General features: G+C 44.3%; 1 protein-coding gene across 1 annotated transcript; it reads left to right on the top strand.

Annotated features, from left to right (window-relative positions):
- Positions 1-1,108: 1,108 nt before the first annotated feature.
- Positions 1,109-14,351, top strand: CAVIN2 (caveolae associated protein 2). Its single transcript, XM_025934858.2, has 2 exons — positions 1,109-1,888; positions 11,926-14,351. The coding sequence occupies exons 1-2, from the start codon at positions 1,406-1,408 to the stop codon at positions 12,718-12,720; spliced, it is 1,278 nt and encodes a 425-aa protein (XP_025790643.1). The 5' UTR covers positions 1,109-1,405; the 3' UTR covers positions 12,721-14,351.
- Positions 14,352-16,133: the final 1,782 nt, after the last annotated feature.

The raw sequence follows: 16,133 nt of genomic DNA, 5'->3' as shown, positions 1-16,133 counted from the left end.
GCATGTAAAGTCGTTTTAGGAAATAAGCCCCACGTCCCAAGGGCTCAGCTGAGGAGGGCCATGTTTCAGAACAGGTGTGCCACTTGACTGAACAGGAATTTGGAAATGTCAAACATTAGAAGCACTTCAGAAACTCCAACTCAAGCTGCCCGACGTTGCACTTCTGGGCACGTGTCAATAAGTGACTTGCACAGATAGGTATTTGAGAAAATCTCTCAGTGCAGATCCAGAATTAGCTAAACCAAATTGGCATGGTAGGTTCTTAAAGAGACCATACTTTGGCTTGTTTGTTTGTTTTTCCTTTTGCAATTTTACTTCTCCAAAGAAACTCTGTGTTTTAAAAACTAGTCATTCAAGGGGCGCCTGGGTGGCTCAGTCGGTTAAGCGTCCGACTTCGGCTCAGGTCACGATCTCACAGTCTGTGAGTTCGAGCCCCGCGTCGGGCTCTGGGCTGATGGCTCAGAGCCTGGAGCCTGCTTCCGATTCTGTGTGTCTCTCACTCTCTGCCCCTGCCCCATTCATGCTCTATCTCTCTCTGTCTCAAAAATAAATAAAAACGTTAAAAAAATTTTAAAAAACCTAGTCATTCAAAAATTCACCTTCTACTACATGATAACTGCCCATAACAGCATGACATATTTTAATATTCCTTAAGTTCAGGCACTTGCAACTTATTTTGCACCCCCAACCGCAAGAGTCATAAGAATTGGGCTACCTTCCTTGCCCTTATCAGGGTTACTTCCATCCACCTGAAAATTAAAAATTAACAGTGCAAGCTTGTCTGCAAGTACCTTTTAAACTTGGCCCCTCCCGGTTGGACACCATTCCTTCTGCAGCCCACCAGTCCTTCTAGGGCAAGTGCAAACAATACTTTCCGTTACAATAACTTGTATGCAGGAACACACACACACACACACACACACACACACACACAGGCACACGAAGCAGTGTTTCATCTGTAGCAAAGCAGCCAGAGAAAAGTTTACTGGCTCTAGCCAATTGGAGGCTGTGGAACTGAGCCAAATTAGCATGTTTTTCTCCGCCTCTAGATGAAGTCATGATTGAAACATGGCCTTGAACTTCTTTCATAAAGGGATAGAAGAGTAGGAAAGAAAAGCTAAACCTGCAGGAAAGTGCCCCGTGCCGAGAACGCGGTTAGGAAGTGAGCGCCTGCTTCTGAACCCTGAGTGGTTCTCAGTTCTGTAACCTTCGCCTCCCACTGGGTGGAGTAGGGCTTTTAAGAGCAGCTGGAATGCAGTTCCCCTGATCAGTGTAGCCAGTTGTTGCCTGTCTGAACCTCTGCCAGTCCTGGAGAGCCGTGCTCTGAGCTCAAGCCAGCAGGCCTCTTTCTGCCCGCTCGCTGCCGTCCTTCTTGCCGGAGAAGAACGTTCCCACCTGTCCAGCCATGGGGGAGGACGCCGCCCAAGCTGAGAAGTTTCAGCACCCGGGGTCTGCCGTGTGGCAGGAGAAGCCAGCCAGCCCCAGCCTCGCGCCCTCTTCCACGCCGAGCCCCAGCCTGAACCTGGGGAGCACGGAGGAGGCCATCCGGGACAACTCGCAGGTGAACGCCGTCACGGTGCTCACGCTCCTGGACAAGCTGGTGAACATGCTGGATGCCGTGCAGGAGAACCAGCACAATATGGAGCAGCGACAGATCAGCCTAGAGGGCTCCGTGAAGGGCATCCAGAACGACCTCACCAAGCTCTCCAAATACCAGGCCTCCACCAGCAACACGGTGAGCAAGCTGCTGGAGAAGTCCCGCAAGGTCAGCGCCCACACTCGCGCGGTCAAGGAGCGCATGGACAGGCAGAGCGCGCAGGTGAAGCGGCTGGAGAACAACCACGCCCAGCTCCTCAGGCGGAACCATTTCAAAGTGCTCATCTTCCAGGTCAGTGCCCCCCTCCTCCTCCTCCCGCCCAGCTGGGATTCCTCAGCCTTCGTGGTCTCAGTCAGCCTGGCTCTCACAGCCACTTCTACATCTGTCCTGCCTGTCAGGGATCCCACACACACCAGGCGTTGTCCCCATCCGCCTTCAGCAGGAGTGTGACCTCCGCACCCGGGGGTGGGAATTTCTCAGGTCACGGCAGCCTAAACCCAAGGCAGTTGCCCCAGAGGTTAGTACGCCAGGGTCATTTGTTAGGGAGCACCTGGACGCACTCCATACAGGTTGGGACGGTGAGCAGGTGCGTGCACCCGAGTCAAATTCATGTGTCTCCTTGCATTATGAACTTGGGGCTCTGACTGCAGCTGTTAGCTGGACAGGGCATATTAATTCAGTGCCTGTTGATTAACTCTTTGTGGAAATGAGATAATCATCTGATTTTTTTTTTAATCAAGAAGTCAAATTTATGACTGCTTCTCTCTTTGTCTAAAGGCTGCCAATGTTTGAGAAGCTAACCAAGTACTGAAGACTGATTGCATTAGAATTGAACTAGTCTCTTCCTTTAAGATTCTTGTCACCAAAGCAATCTTTGTTATTTTCTGGCAAATAATGCACTAAAAATACAGAGCATAACTCTTTACAGATACACGAGGTATGCTTCTTATTGCTCAGAGAAGCCACAACTGTAAAATAAAAGCAGTGTTAATCAGTTTTAGTTGCAAAGGCTAGTCTCGAATATTTTCTCTTTCCAATGGTTGCCTTAGAATAAAAAGGCCACTTAATTTTTTTTAATGCATCAATGATGCAGTTAATGTAGCAAGAGGGTATCTGGGGACAGGGAGGTTGCGTGGGGCTGTTGTTCTGCCAAGTGGTGGGCATTTGTGAATCCAAGGGTAGCCCTGCCCAAGGCTGGAAGTCCTTCCGCCCAATGGAACGCAGCCAACACAGAGCCCAGGAAGCAGTTGCCATGCCTGCCCCAGGGCTGTCTCCTTGTGACCATGTGAATAGGAGAGGATTTCAAAGCCATGGAGGGGAGAGGCTATAACCAACTGTTTGATTGTGAAAGGCACACAAGAAGAGCCTTCATCTCCCAAGGGAGATTTAGAAATTGGAATTTAAGCCGAGGGAGCCTTCTTTTTTCTAAATGAATCTGCTCCGCCAAGTTAGAACCTAAGCCTCTTTCCCTCCTTAAAAGGAAAGACTCATCTGGCTGTTTTTTTGTCCTCCCCAAATTGCACTTGATGTAAAGCTTCAGGCAGCTGATGTCCTCCTATACCTTGCAGGCTTTTGCAGCCCAGACATTTTTTAGCCTTTAATGCAAATGGAATAGCTTTTCATGCACCAGATGAACTGAAAAGAGATACGGTGACTGCGCCTTTCTTAAGCCATATAAGATCCTTTACTTTATTAGCCTAAAAGATATTAGAAATCTCAGCTCTCAAGGCATTTCTAAATTAAATACTGATCTCCAAACAAAACCAAACATGTGCAGACATGTTTAAATCTGAGTCATCAAAGGAAATTTTCCTCCCTCGAGTATGAATCAGGGAGATTACCTCTTGTCCTCTATCCTTAGTTAAGGGAGGAAGAAGTACCTAGTAGAGGAAGATCATAATTTGTCGGGATCGGTTTATGTTTCATTTTGCCGCGGATGTTCTGTAGTTGTTGGAGGCAGGGACGGAAGAGATATGTGAGTAAAAATTCAAGAGAATTGTAAATCTGACATTTAAAAAAAAACAACAGGTGGGGAGCTTAAAGACTCAGGCTGCTGTTGAGCCATACCCCAGTCTCCTCTTTTGTCACATTGGATTGACAGGTGTGAAATTGCAGCCAGAAGTGGTCGGAATTCTCCATAGAGTGAGTAAAAGGTGAAACAGGGGTGCGCAAGACCAAGGTGGAAGCTAAGAGAATCCAAAGCAACATATTCAGGCTCCATTCTGCGCCTCTTAACAAGCCGCCCCCAAGGACCCTTTTTTTTTTTTTTTTTTTTTTTTTTTAAAGAGCAGGTTAGGAAGCAGGGACCTAAAGGCAAGGAACTGGAGCTTTCTTAAGCCATGTAAGATCCTTTCGTAGCCTGAAGGATATTAGAAATCTCAACTCTCAAGACATCGTAAGGTGGTTATTTTGCAAAAACAAATGTGGGTGCAGTCTCTTCGTGGAGAGTTGTTCTTTCTCTTAAAGTAGGGGCTCGCAGGGTAGCGGTCATGCCAGTGGATGGAATACTAACTTGTGCTGGAGAGTGCTCCAGTCGAGGGGTTGAGAAGATCTATTTTGTCACATAGACACTGGTTCAAATGCGAGTTTCACCGCTTGCCAACTATGTGATCTTGTGCACATTTTGCAGCTTCTCCAAGCTTCTGTTTTCTCATCTGTACACTGAGGATATGAATAGGAGCAAAACATTTGTCAGCTCTTTTAGTAAGCCCTGCATGCTCTAAGTATCCTTCTGTGCATTCTCTCATTTGCCCTCAACTTACAGATGAGGAGGCTGCAATTCAAAGGTACCTATATCTTGTTTGAAGTTATTTAGTAACGTCAAGCAGTGAGGCGGGGATTTGAACTCACGTATAATTGATTTCATGCTCTTAAACATGGATGCTTTTCCCTTTGTATCTCTCACAGGGTGAGGAATAAATGCAATAACCTCTTTAAAATGGTTAGTGAGTTACGTGGTGTAAGAACTCAAGGAATGGAAGCTATTCCTGGGTGGATCTGACATGCATTCACACAGTGAAGGTTATACTTTAGCTTATTTAGAAACATGGCTGCTGAGTGAAAACTGACCCCACCCTACTCGAGATCTGACAACAGCCAGGCCTATGCTTTTTAGATGGGACTCATTAAAAGCTACATACCCGCGCACGCGCACACACACTCTCTTCCATTCCCTGCCATACGTCGTATGGCAACTACCGTGTCGAAATCAATATTATATCCCCGATACACCATCAGAGCAAAGGACTCTGCCCAAAGGGCCTACCCAAAATAGCCCCTTCTAGTGGCAGGCTTTACTGTGTGGCTGAGAGCGGGTGGGTGAGAGAGTAAGAAGGCAGAGGATACACGAGTTGCCACTCCATAGGTCATTTGTTGTTTTCAATCCCCTTGAATCCTCTGCCAGACTTTTCTAAATTCATTGGTTTTCTAATTCAAGACAAAAATATGGGTGTGAAAATTTTATGTTTTTAATGTGTATTTATTTTTTTAGAGACAGCGAGAGTGCAAATAGGGAAGGGGCACAGAGAGAGAGAGAGGGGGACAGAGGATCTGAAGCAGGCTCTCTGCTGACAGCAGAGACCCCAAATGCGGGGCTCGAACCCACGAACCGTGAGATCGTGACCTGAGCCGAAGTCAGACGCTGAACCAACTGAGCCACCCGGGCGCCCCTATGTGAAAAATTTTAAGACGAGAAAGTGAGGAAAGCAAATCTGTCACCTGGGCAGATGTAGCACTGTCATGTTTAGAAGATGAGGTTTCCAGTTTGTAAGGTCCTGTCGTGTCCGGCAGGTGCTTTTTGGTTGTTGGTTGCTCGGTTGGTTTGTCTACTAGACGCTTCAACGTTCGCATTTTTTTTTTAATTCCAACTTTTGTCCTTAATTTGTCCTATTTAAAATGTGTTATTTATGTATTTCCATGTGTGCTGAACTTACAAGGTCGTTGTGGCTTTAAAGCCCCCTCCTGCCTTTAGCAGTTACTTCAAATTATAGCCACTGGCACCTAAAACTCGAGAATAGTCACCTCCCTTTGAGTGATGAAGCAAATTGTAAAATCCTTGTTAAACTTAGCAGCTTTTCTTTTATATATAGTTTTTAGGATAGCCTAAGATCAATGTTTGAACTCAAAATACTGTGACAGGATCCAGTGTAAATGAAATAACACTGAAAGGGGTTGGTGATCAAAAAGCAAATGCTAAAAACTAACAAGACTCCTGCTTTGCCCGTAAGCATGGCTATCTTTAACTAAACCTAGAGTTTACGCAGAAAATCAGTGCATTTACCATTAAAAGGAAATTTTCTCTGTTGATTCATGAGCCTAGCATTTCACAGCTAACTGGCCCTGCGGGTGTGGCGCCCACTTATGCCTTAAGGTTCTAGTAATGATTATCCCGAAAAAGCGGTGTGGGAATGGCTTCAAATCCAGGGAACAAAATGAGACTCCTCCTGGACAGCTTACACTTTCGTCCACATAAAATTGTGAAATTGGGTGAAAAAGAGTAGAGGTTGGGTATTTGCCGTGGATACATTCGTAGAGAAGCAGGCCTATAAATGTGTTCAAATATTCATCATTTGGCTTCCTTCAATGAGATCAGAATTTTAGAACGTTGCTAAAAGTATAACATCTTCAGACTATTTTCAAGTTGATTTTTTTTTAAAGACTGTACTTTCTCTATCCAAAACCACTGCTCTGAAAACTGTTAAATTATTACAGACGTTGAAGAAATGGCAATATAGGAAATCAAAGACACCTTAATATGACAACTCGCCATGTTTATGTCCCATTGATTAATGTTCCCATAATGGGATATTGGTTTTGATGCGCTCCTTATCCCGTGCCCTTTTAGTTTCTGAGACCAAATACTTGCTCTCATTGTTATTATTTACACTTATTGAATGTCAGCGCAGCCTCAGGCCTGTTAAGTGAATAACTGATTATCGTTTCTTCAAAAGAATCCTTGCTTTGTCTCATTTGTTAAAAAACTGGACTGTTTGTCAGATGCAGTCCTTCCAGGTAAATGTGGCCCCTTCCCTTGTTTTGCACATCTGTGTCTGTTGGAATTGAGTGAAAAGCATTGTCCGGTGCAGCTCAGGTCCTGTGGTTTGAATCCTTGTACGAAACAAAGCATGTTTGGTGTTAGTACTTTAGGAGATCGCGTCTACAATTTTTTTAGTTATTGTTCGTGGGGTTTACATTAATGTCACAAAATCAAATATCTTGGAGCTGGAAAGTACCTTAATAACCATTTAGCTTAACTTCATTTTATATCAAAGAAACAGACGCCCAGAGAAAGTGACTAGCAAGGTTTCATTTTATTAATAATAGAAATTATGGAGTTGAACTGTAAAATGAGTAAAAACAAACACTGTATTCCCACTATGGCAAAGTTCATGCTTCCTGGGTTTTCTGCATCAGCTTTTAAATAATTCAGAATGATTTGTTTTGTTTTGTGTTTTTTTGCTTTTTTTTTTTTTTTTTTTTTTTTTTTTTTTTTTTTGTGGGTAGCAAAGAATACCTAACCGGTGTGATCTTAAAAAAGAATTGAACCCTTGATAACACTGAAAAATAATGAAACTTTTAAATCCTCCACAACGTGAAAGACTGCTCAGGGATTATAACTAATGCATTTTATTCTTATGACTTGCTGATTCTACCGACAGCTGCCTTAGGGGTGCAGTTCTAATCAATGGCTTTATCCACTTGGCAATCTATACCTCAGAAACACAAATTGGAGAAAACCATCAATGTGTAAAAGAGACCTATAAATCAGATTGTCAGGTGGGCATAGTTCCATTTTAATAACTAGTATTTAGAGATTATTGGATAAGGCATCCCGTGGACACAAATTTATGGTCCTCATATCCCTCCAGGATGCCACCACATCCCTCTGGGTCTATGACAGGCTTCGCTCTTTTCGTCTAACAACAGGGATGATAAGTCTGTGACCCAAGAACACACTGCTGCCTTCCCTCCCCTTAGTCAAGCTTTTACGGTCGGCTTCCTTTTCTAACGCGAGTCATGGAATCTCCTTTAAAGCGTATGCATCTATATATGTGCAAAGATTTGCTTCCGCGAACTCCAACACAAGAAGTGCTCAACGTGTTGGCAGGCTTCTCTGTGTTGGTATCTACATGCGCGACTGGGACACCCAGTTCACGAGAATCAATAGAAATAGCAAACAAGCTGAAGTGTAAGGAAAAATGCCACTTCTGGAGAGTTCTTTCCTTCCTTTTCTCTTTAGTGCTGCAAGCACATCATTCATATAGGTTTGAAGTGTGCCGTTTAATTCTCCCTTCCTTTGAAAAACTCCTAAGGGTTCTTGTGAAAGGTCAGAACCCAGAGCAGCTGTGTCAGTGGCAGCCGAGTACCTTTTGGAAAATAAATCTGTAGAGCAAACTGTCAGCTGCTTCTGGGGGGCCTCTGCCAGGTAGAAGGGCCCCAGAAGTCAGCGCCAGCCCACGAGGGATTCTTGGTGCCCTGTTAGGGAGTCACAGGCCCTAATCAGATCTATGAGTCACTAGGTAAGCAGTGATGGAATGGAGGACGTGGAGTTGATCCTCCCCCTTGAAAGAGCTGTCAAGATTGGAATCTGTAAGAGAAAGATCAGAACCATTATGACAGGAGGCTGAAGCGGGCAGAAGTGTCCCTTTCCCCGTAGACAGGTGAAGTCTCAAGTGTTTCCATGAGGCCTGTGTGAGAGGACTGAGCAGGGCACATGCACAGGTCAGATTGGGTGCCTGTGGACCGTGTTGGTATAGAGGATGTACCGCCATGACATGCCAGTTGAATATCCGCCAGCAAAGCGCTTACGTTGTAGCCCGACACGACGCGTACGTTCAGTTGAAACAAAAATAGAGATTTTTGAGGGGTGTCAGTATTTTGTTGCTTCTAAAAAAAAAAACAGGAAAGGTAAGGCCTCTGTGTGCTTGGACATCCACCATTCCTGTGTGACAGGAAGGGGCTTGCCCTCAGACTGGATGCCATGAGCAGCCACAAAATAGACGCTGTCCAGTAGACAGAACACAACTAACTGCTCGAGCAATTAAAATGACAGCAGAAGCATAAAGCAGTTAGCCAAAAAAAGAGATATCTCACTCGTTCCCACTTTTGTAAAGACACAGCCAGCTCGTCTGGATTGTGTCTGTTCCCACTGGGTTTATTTTCATAGCCGGCGTCGAGAGCCCTCGTGTAAACGTCCCAGGCGTTGGATAGAAGAGTTCGGTGGTTTCCCAGCGTCCCTCAGCTGCCCTCACGCGTGTGGTATCTACCACACAAGGCCGCTGCCTCCCCTGACAGCGCGCTCTCCTCAAACCTGTCCTTGACGGACATGTGCCGAGAGAGAGGGCCAGGAGTCTCCCGCTCAACAGTGGCTGTGCTTTTGTAATAACAGAATTTACATTTAAGAAAAAAAAAAACGCAGGATTGCTGAATTCTTTTGGAAGCACGGTCAATATGTCTACCTTTTTGTTAAGGTTGAAGAAAGGGACGTTAGCAGGGTATTCCTCTGATTACCCGGAGAGATTAAGGCATACGAGTTGTACCTCTTCTCTGGGAACCAAGGCTTATTTTTGTAGTTTCCCCTGAATTTCTGCTTCCTTCACTGAGGACTTAACTTTTCACTGAGTTCTTAGTTTCTTCCTTTCCTGCAGGCGGCTCCTGTCAAACCCTCCCAAGCCTTTTGTCAAACCCCAGGAGTAATTTTGCTTCTGGACCAAGCATCAGGGCCTTAGCTGTTGCTGCAGTCGGCCTCCCTGTCAGTAATGCTCATCCACTGAGAATAACCTCCTTCCTTAGAAACGGAAACCGCAGCGTCCCTTAGGCCTCGGTTCTCATTTCCCAGTGGCAGCAGCAGTCACCGAACTTCCTTAGAAGAGCGAACCCCGTTCTTTTGTAGTCCTCAGGCCTACCCAGCGGAGGGGCAATTTCTATTCCGGCCACTCTCTCAAGACTTTCTTAGAAAGCCACCTTGTCCACCATGTGTTCATTCAATAAATAGCTGTTGAGCTGCCAGGAACTATTGTGACGGGGGCACAACAGTGAACAAGAGACCCAAATTGCCACCCTCATGGGGAGTACATGGGGAGTGCCAGCAAGATAGAGGCAAGTTGAGACTTGAAACACGGGAAAGTTGCTCTCTGGAAAAGTCGAGGTCATAAATGACTCGTGGAAATGCCATGTTTCTTTCCGATTTTTTTTACTTGGTCCGTCATACTATGTTCCTGACCGTCTTTATGACGTTAAAAATGGGTGGTTGTGGAGAGGGCTTTGGGAAACAGAATCTGTGATTTCTTTACTCTAACAAAGGTTCTATATAACCAGATTTTCTATTAACCTCTATCCAAGATTTTATCCTTTGTTTCTAACCAATTTATGGAATGGACTGTGGTATGAGTGTATGTGCAAAAGAGGGAGACACGGGGCTGTGTTTTTTCCAGAATAGCGTAACTATTCCGTTCAGTGGTTAATAAGGAGAGGGACTTCTAGGTTTCTCTGTATCAAAACTTTGTTCATTTAGTTTCTGTAGGCAAAAAGTTAAAAAATATGCAGGTACACTCTTAGAATATGTGTTTGACCCTAACCCCAATGTCATTGACTTTTCGATCAATTAAAAGAAGGGACATTCTTACTGTTAACATGAACCTCACCTGAAGTCTAGATCCCAGATAGACTTGTTAAATGCACAAAATCCAGTTATGTTTCAAACTGGGAATTTACTGGGCAGTCCACCGTATAATCTGGTAAGGTTGAAGCTAAGGAGGAAGTGGGGCTCTGAAGCCTGGCCCACCTTGGCATTCCTGCAGAACCCCGAGTGTCCCTGGGAGTGCGGTTTGAAAGTTGCTAATCGAGGTCAAGTCCTCTTGTTCATATATGGGAGAAACTGAGACCCGAGGAGATCAAATAATTTGCTGAAAGCCACACAGGCACTCAGCAGTACAATAAAGACTGAGACTCAGGCTTCTGTTACACGTTCTTTCCACTGTGCTGGTTCTTTCCATGAAAATGTAAGACACCTTGCTGTCCAGCTCTCATTTTCCAATATTCAAAGAAAAAATTTAAAAAATAAAGGGATTCCTTGGGCCCCTGGGTGGCTCAGCCGGTTAAGTGTCCAACTTTGGCTCAGGTCACGATCTCACAGCTCATGAGTTCGAGCCCCGCGTGGGGCTCTGTTCTGACAGCTCGGAGCCTGGAGCCTGCTTCGGATTCTGTGTCTCCCTCTGTCTCTGCCCCTCCCCTGCTCACATTCTCTCTCTCTTTCTCTCTTTCTCTCTCTCAAAAATAAATACACAGTAAAAAAAATTAAAATTAAAAAGAAAGGGATTCCTGTGCTGTGTGACCCAAGCTACCTGAAAGCAAATCCACCCGCTTAGAAGTGGAGCACCATTGCCCTTGAACTCTGGAGGCAAGTTCTCAGGCTCTGCTCCCTGAGACACAGAGAAGGTCAGACCTTTGCCTCTGTGTCCAGAAACTGAGGGAAGAGGTATGCTGGGAATAGTGCAGGGAAAGGGACAGATTCCTGAGCTTCTGTCCTCACTCTTAGCTCTAGGTGGGGGATCTAAGTAAGTATTCTTGTCCAGGGAAGCCCTGTTTAACAAGAGAGCCTTGATAAGCTGCTTTAGAGACCTCCCTCGCTCCTCTAAGAATGGCCATGGTACCCGTCCTGTCCTTATTAATGCCCACATAGGATATCCTGAACCGCAGGGCTTCATGGGTGGGCCCCCAGTGAGGCTGGCCCTGTCTTCTCTTACTCTAAAATCATGTCATCAGAAAAATTAGTGTGCACTTCTGAATAGATACCAAGGTTGACCACACTTTCCCTTCTGATTCCTAGCGGGGGAGGAAACCTGATCAAGGCTTTACATGGTGTCTGACTCTTGAGGACTTCCCAGTTCTCTCCCTTGCCCCCATCTTTTATCTCCTAACTCCACCTCCAGTGGGATTTTGGCAGGAGCAGAGCCACCTGACCCTGCAGGAAGATGGGAGACAGAGGCCTCTTGGGTTCACAGTAACTTACTTTAGCTCCTTTATCTAGGCAACTTCCTGGTCTGTCAGAGCCACAACCCACTTCCTCCCCTGCCCGTCACTGATAGAGCCCTTGTCATCTGCCCTCATAATATTCCCAATAAGCATCCCCTGCCCTTATCCAGCCTCGGGGGAATGACTTGACCAGTTTAGAATTCACTCTTCATATTCTAGAAAACTGAAGCCACAAACGTGTGGTTTCTGTCATCCCCATGTGCCAGAAAGATACACACTGCAAATGACAGCAGCTCAGGACCGTTTGTAACATCTGTTATTAACATGAAATCTATCTACATTGTCCATCTTTTCAGGAAGAAAATGAGATCCCTGCCAGTGTGTTTGTGAAAGAGCCAGTTTCCAGCCCAGCGGAAGAGAAGGAGGAGCTTGCTGATGAAAACAAGTCCCTGGAGGAAACCTTGCACACGGTGGACCTCTCATCAGATGATGAATTGCCCCACGATGAGGAGACCCTGGAAGACAGTGCAGAGGAAAAGATGGAAGAAAGCAGGGCAGAGAAAATAAAAAGATCCAGCCTCCGGAAAGTAGATAGCCTCAAGAAAGCATTTTCTCGCCAGAACATCGAGAAAAAAATGAACAAGCTGGGGACAAAGATCGTGTCTGTGGAGAGGAGAGAGAAGATTAAGAAATCTCTCACTTCCAATCACCAGAAAATATCCTCAGGGAAAAGCTCCCCCTTCAAGGTTTCTCCCCTCACTTTTGGTCGGAAGAAAGTCCGAGAGGGAGAAGGCCCTGCAGAAAACGAGACCAAGTCAGAAGACACGCCTAGCAGCGAGCAGATGCCAGATGACCACGAGGAGAGCTCGTTTGCAGAGGGTCTTTCTGAAGCGTCCCTCACCGGTGCCCTGGTGGAAGGCCAGAGCAAGGAGGAGGATGCAGAGAGGGAGGCCTCCAGAGGGAGTAACTCGGGCAGGGATAGCAACATCGACTTGACAATTGTGGAAGATGAAGAGGAGGAGTCGGTGGCCCTGGAACAAGCGCAGAAGGTTCGCTACGAGGGAGGCTACCTGCTGACCTCTGAGGATGCAGAGCAGTCGGATGCAAGCCCGGGCCAGCCTGCCGTGCTCCAGGTGGACCAGACCGCCTAAACGCGCAGCCTGCCGGGCCCAGCCTGTGCTTCCGTTCCGGCGGGTAACCAGAGTCTGGAAACAAAGCCCTGCACGTGTCCGCAGTACCCACTCACTACCGTGTTGTTGTCCAAGCAGCCCTCACTCACTCCACAGGAGCAGCGCACAGATGGACCCAGATCTACTGTGAAGGCGACCTGTCAGGAGCGTCGCTTCCAACTTGTTCTTCGGTTCTGTTTTTGTAGAATTTCTCCAAGATTGCATGGAAGAAGAGAAGGGGCAGCTGCAAAACGCTGACCAATTTGGCTTAGTTAGAAAAACCAGAGGCTACTTGAGATACTCGTCATGAGATGGGATTCATTTCTTGTCATTCCATAGGCTTGCTAAATAGTGTACCAGCGCTATATTGAATTTCCACTGAACTCTGTGAAGCTAATTATTGTATTTCAAGTGTGCGATATATAATATACGTATGTATTTAAGCTAAGGACATACCTACTTTATATTATAAGAAAAAAACACACACTTTTTTAAAAAGGTAGAAGAGACAGTCTGGTCGCTTATTCACTTAATAGAAACCAATGTTTTAACTTCAAATGAAGAAAACATTGAAAGACTGTAATATTCAGCTAATCAAGTAAGATCTAGGAAAGTCAGGACTGTCAGAAAAAGACAACTAAGAGGGAAAGGTTGGAAAATAAGAGAAACGGGAAAGAAGGAATGCCAAAGAGAATGAAGGCCTAGAAAAGCCATGTGCTTAGAAGTAAAATATTTACTGTATTAACTCAAGTATTCTTTTCCTTAAATAACAATTCTAAAGAGTTTCGTATATCCTTGAACAACACGTTATATCTTCACAATATTTTTATCTTCTAATATTTTCAAATAATATAAAAATATAGTTTACTGTGTTAAAGCTGCATTTTGCTTAATAAATAAAAGACATTACAGATCTTTCACCAAGGAGCTTTAAAAGGATGCTGTGTCTTTAACACCGGAACGAACATAAATCTCTGAAATTAATATGTACTGGCTTTTGTAGGAAGTTCGATCAGACGACTCTTTCATGCTTTCCAAATTTAAAATGACCTTTACACTCCAAATGATGTAATGTAGGTGTGTAAGATGTTAAAAGCAACAGGTTTGAGAAGGGAAGGATTGTTTTTCCTTTTGTATATGATGGTAATTTCATTCTAGGTCATATTTTATTTATATATTAATTTCACAGAGTATTAATAGGATTCTTCCAAAAGCATGCTAGTGTTTATGTATATGTGCACCCTTATTCGGCCGGGATAATTTTTACTCCGGCCTAACGTTATACTAAAACATTGCTTTCTCTATTTTTGATTACAGAATGCTAATGTTTTGAGAACACAACTAAATTATAGTGTAGAGGCAATCGTGCCGGGGAGCAAATTCCCTACCTTTAGTGTGTACCACTCACTATAAGTAACCTGACAATATAAGTAACCCAAGACGGTATTAACAAACAATGCTTTGTTTCCTAAAAGGAGAAACAGGCTCAAGGTATTGATAGCCTAACCTATACAGCTGTGTCCCTATTTGCCGTAATGTACCTCAAACATTAGATTGTTGAACTAACGATGGCTGTGTTAAAGAAGACTAAATAAACCAAAGCATGAAAAGTGTGTAACGATGTCAGTTTTTTCGGCAGAGCAATTTTAGAACAAGCAGAAAGAATTGATTTGTAGACTCTCCTCCAAACGTAGCTGTGATGTTGATTGTCTCGGTCTTGATGTCCCCTATTAACTCTGCTTTCTTTTCCCCCGATCTCATTTAGAAATCCAGGTCTCGTTCTTCAAGTTTAACTTTCTTGACATCACCTTGCCAGCTCTGGAGAGCATCTGAATTTATTGCAGCAGCTTGATAAATTTGATAGTTCCATCTGCATTTTTATTGTTTGGTACCAGATCTTATAATACCTTAAGTAGCCCTGCAAACATGACTGTGTTGAACTGTGCATTCAGTTTATTCACACAGATAAACCTTTGTCTTCGGCAGAACCGTGGACTCGGTAGAAGACTTCATTTCACTCCGGGACCTAAGCATGCCTGTTTAACCTTTATGAAGTTACTGTCACTTCTTGCGGTCAGAGTTGGGGGATCCAGGGCTAATGTGATGTTTACATTTCCTTTCCAAAAATGCTGCTGCCGTTTGTTCCTATAAACTATCTGCATGTCAGTGAAAAGCTACCCTTAAATCTTTTTAGATTTTACTGACAAACGTTTATTCTGTGTTCCAAATTCAAAGCATTACGATTCTAAGCAATAAAGCAGTGAATGAGGCCAGATCATTGTTGGAAAACACATACTATAGGGATTAGAGAAAGCAGCAGTTGAGGAAATGGAAGCTATTTATTCTGAATTATTGTTGAATTATTTGCATACCGGTGAGGCTAAAAAGTCCCCAAATTCGATATGTCTTCTTTCCACCCACCCAATAACCCATCCCTAACTTTATGTGCCTGGAGCTCAAGAGCTGGATTAGTTTTCCCCCAAAGATTGGTTATGCATTAATAAGCACTGAGATCCATATCTCAGAAATATAATTCAGGAGTAAGAAGCGTCTATTACATGGATCACAAATCTCACAGAGATATAGCAAAGATGTCACTTTACTACAAGATTTTATTTTTAAAATATACAGACATATATATTCCAGCAGGAATATTTTCCTCTTTCCACTTAGGCATCTAGTATATGGCTGAATTTCATCTTATACGTGAGAAGACCCGCACTGAGGCCAGTTGTGCACAAAATAAAAACTTTTCACATGCATTGTGTGATAACCCAAAATGCTCCTGGTTTGGCACTGCTCGTGCGTTTGAGTCCACTATCAAGAGACTAGGGGCTCCCTCGATATAGCCAAGCTCCTAGTGTAAGTAAAGGTTACAGTGAAAGTCATTTCCTGCATTACGACACGAATGCCCAAGCCCAGTTAATTCTTGCTTGAAAGTTTGTTTACTGCCCTACAGCCCAGGTCTAAATGATTTTATGTTGGAGACTGGGAGTCTGAGGGATTGAGGTACAGGTAGCAATCATTATTAACAGTTCCATAGCAACCACGAATCTTTCTCTAAAAACCAAGGCTGTGACACTGCAGAGCAAGTTTCCGAAGACACTGGCATTGTGACCTTTGTATTCTGCCCGATCAGGGCATCCAGATAAAGACTTGTGCAGCCAGGAACTCATTCCTAAAGAGAACAGGCAGTAACTCACATTATTACACTATTACATCCTTAAGATGCATCCTTCTTATTTTTGTTTTAACCACCGCATCATCCTGCAGTATTCGAAACTACAATTATTTTTAATTCTTCACACAAACTGCCCCAATTAAGAAGCCACACTTTTTGCAAAACAACTTGACATTCATCCCTGTCAAGACTTTGCACCGTAAGGTTGATTCAT

This window comes from Puma concolor, chromosome C1 (assembly GCF_028749965.1).
Source record: "Puma concolor isolate L17-30 chromosome C1, mPumCon1.1.hap2, whole genome shotgun sequence".
Classification (NCBI taxonomy): domain Eukaryota; kingdom Metazoa; phylum Chordata; class Mammalia; order Carnivora; family Felidae; genus Puma; species Puma concolor.
The sequence above is the reverse complement of the archived record's forward strand: the minus strand, read 5'-3'. Positions and strand labels throughout refer to the sequence as shown.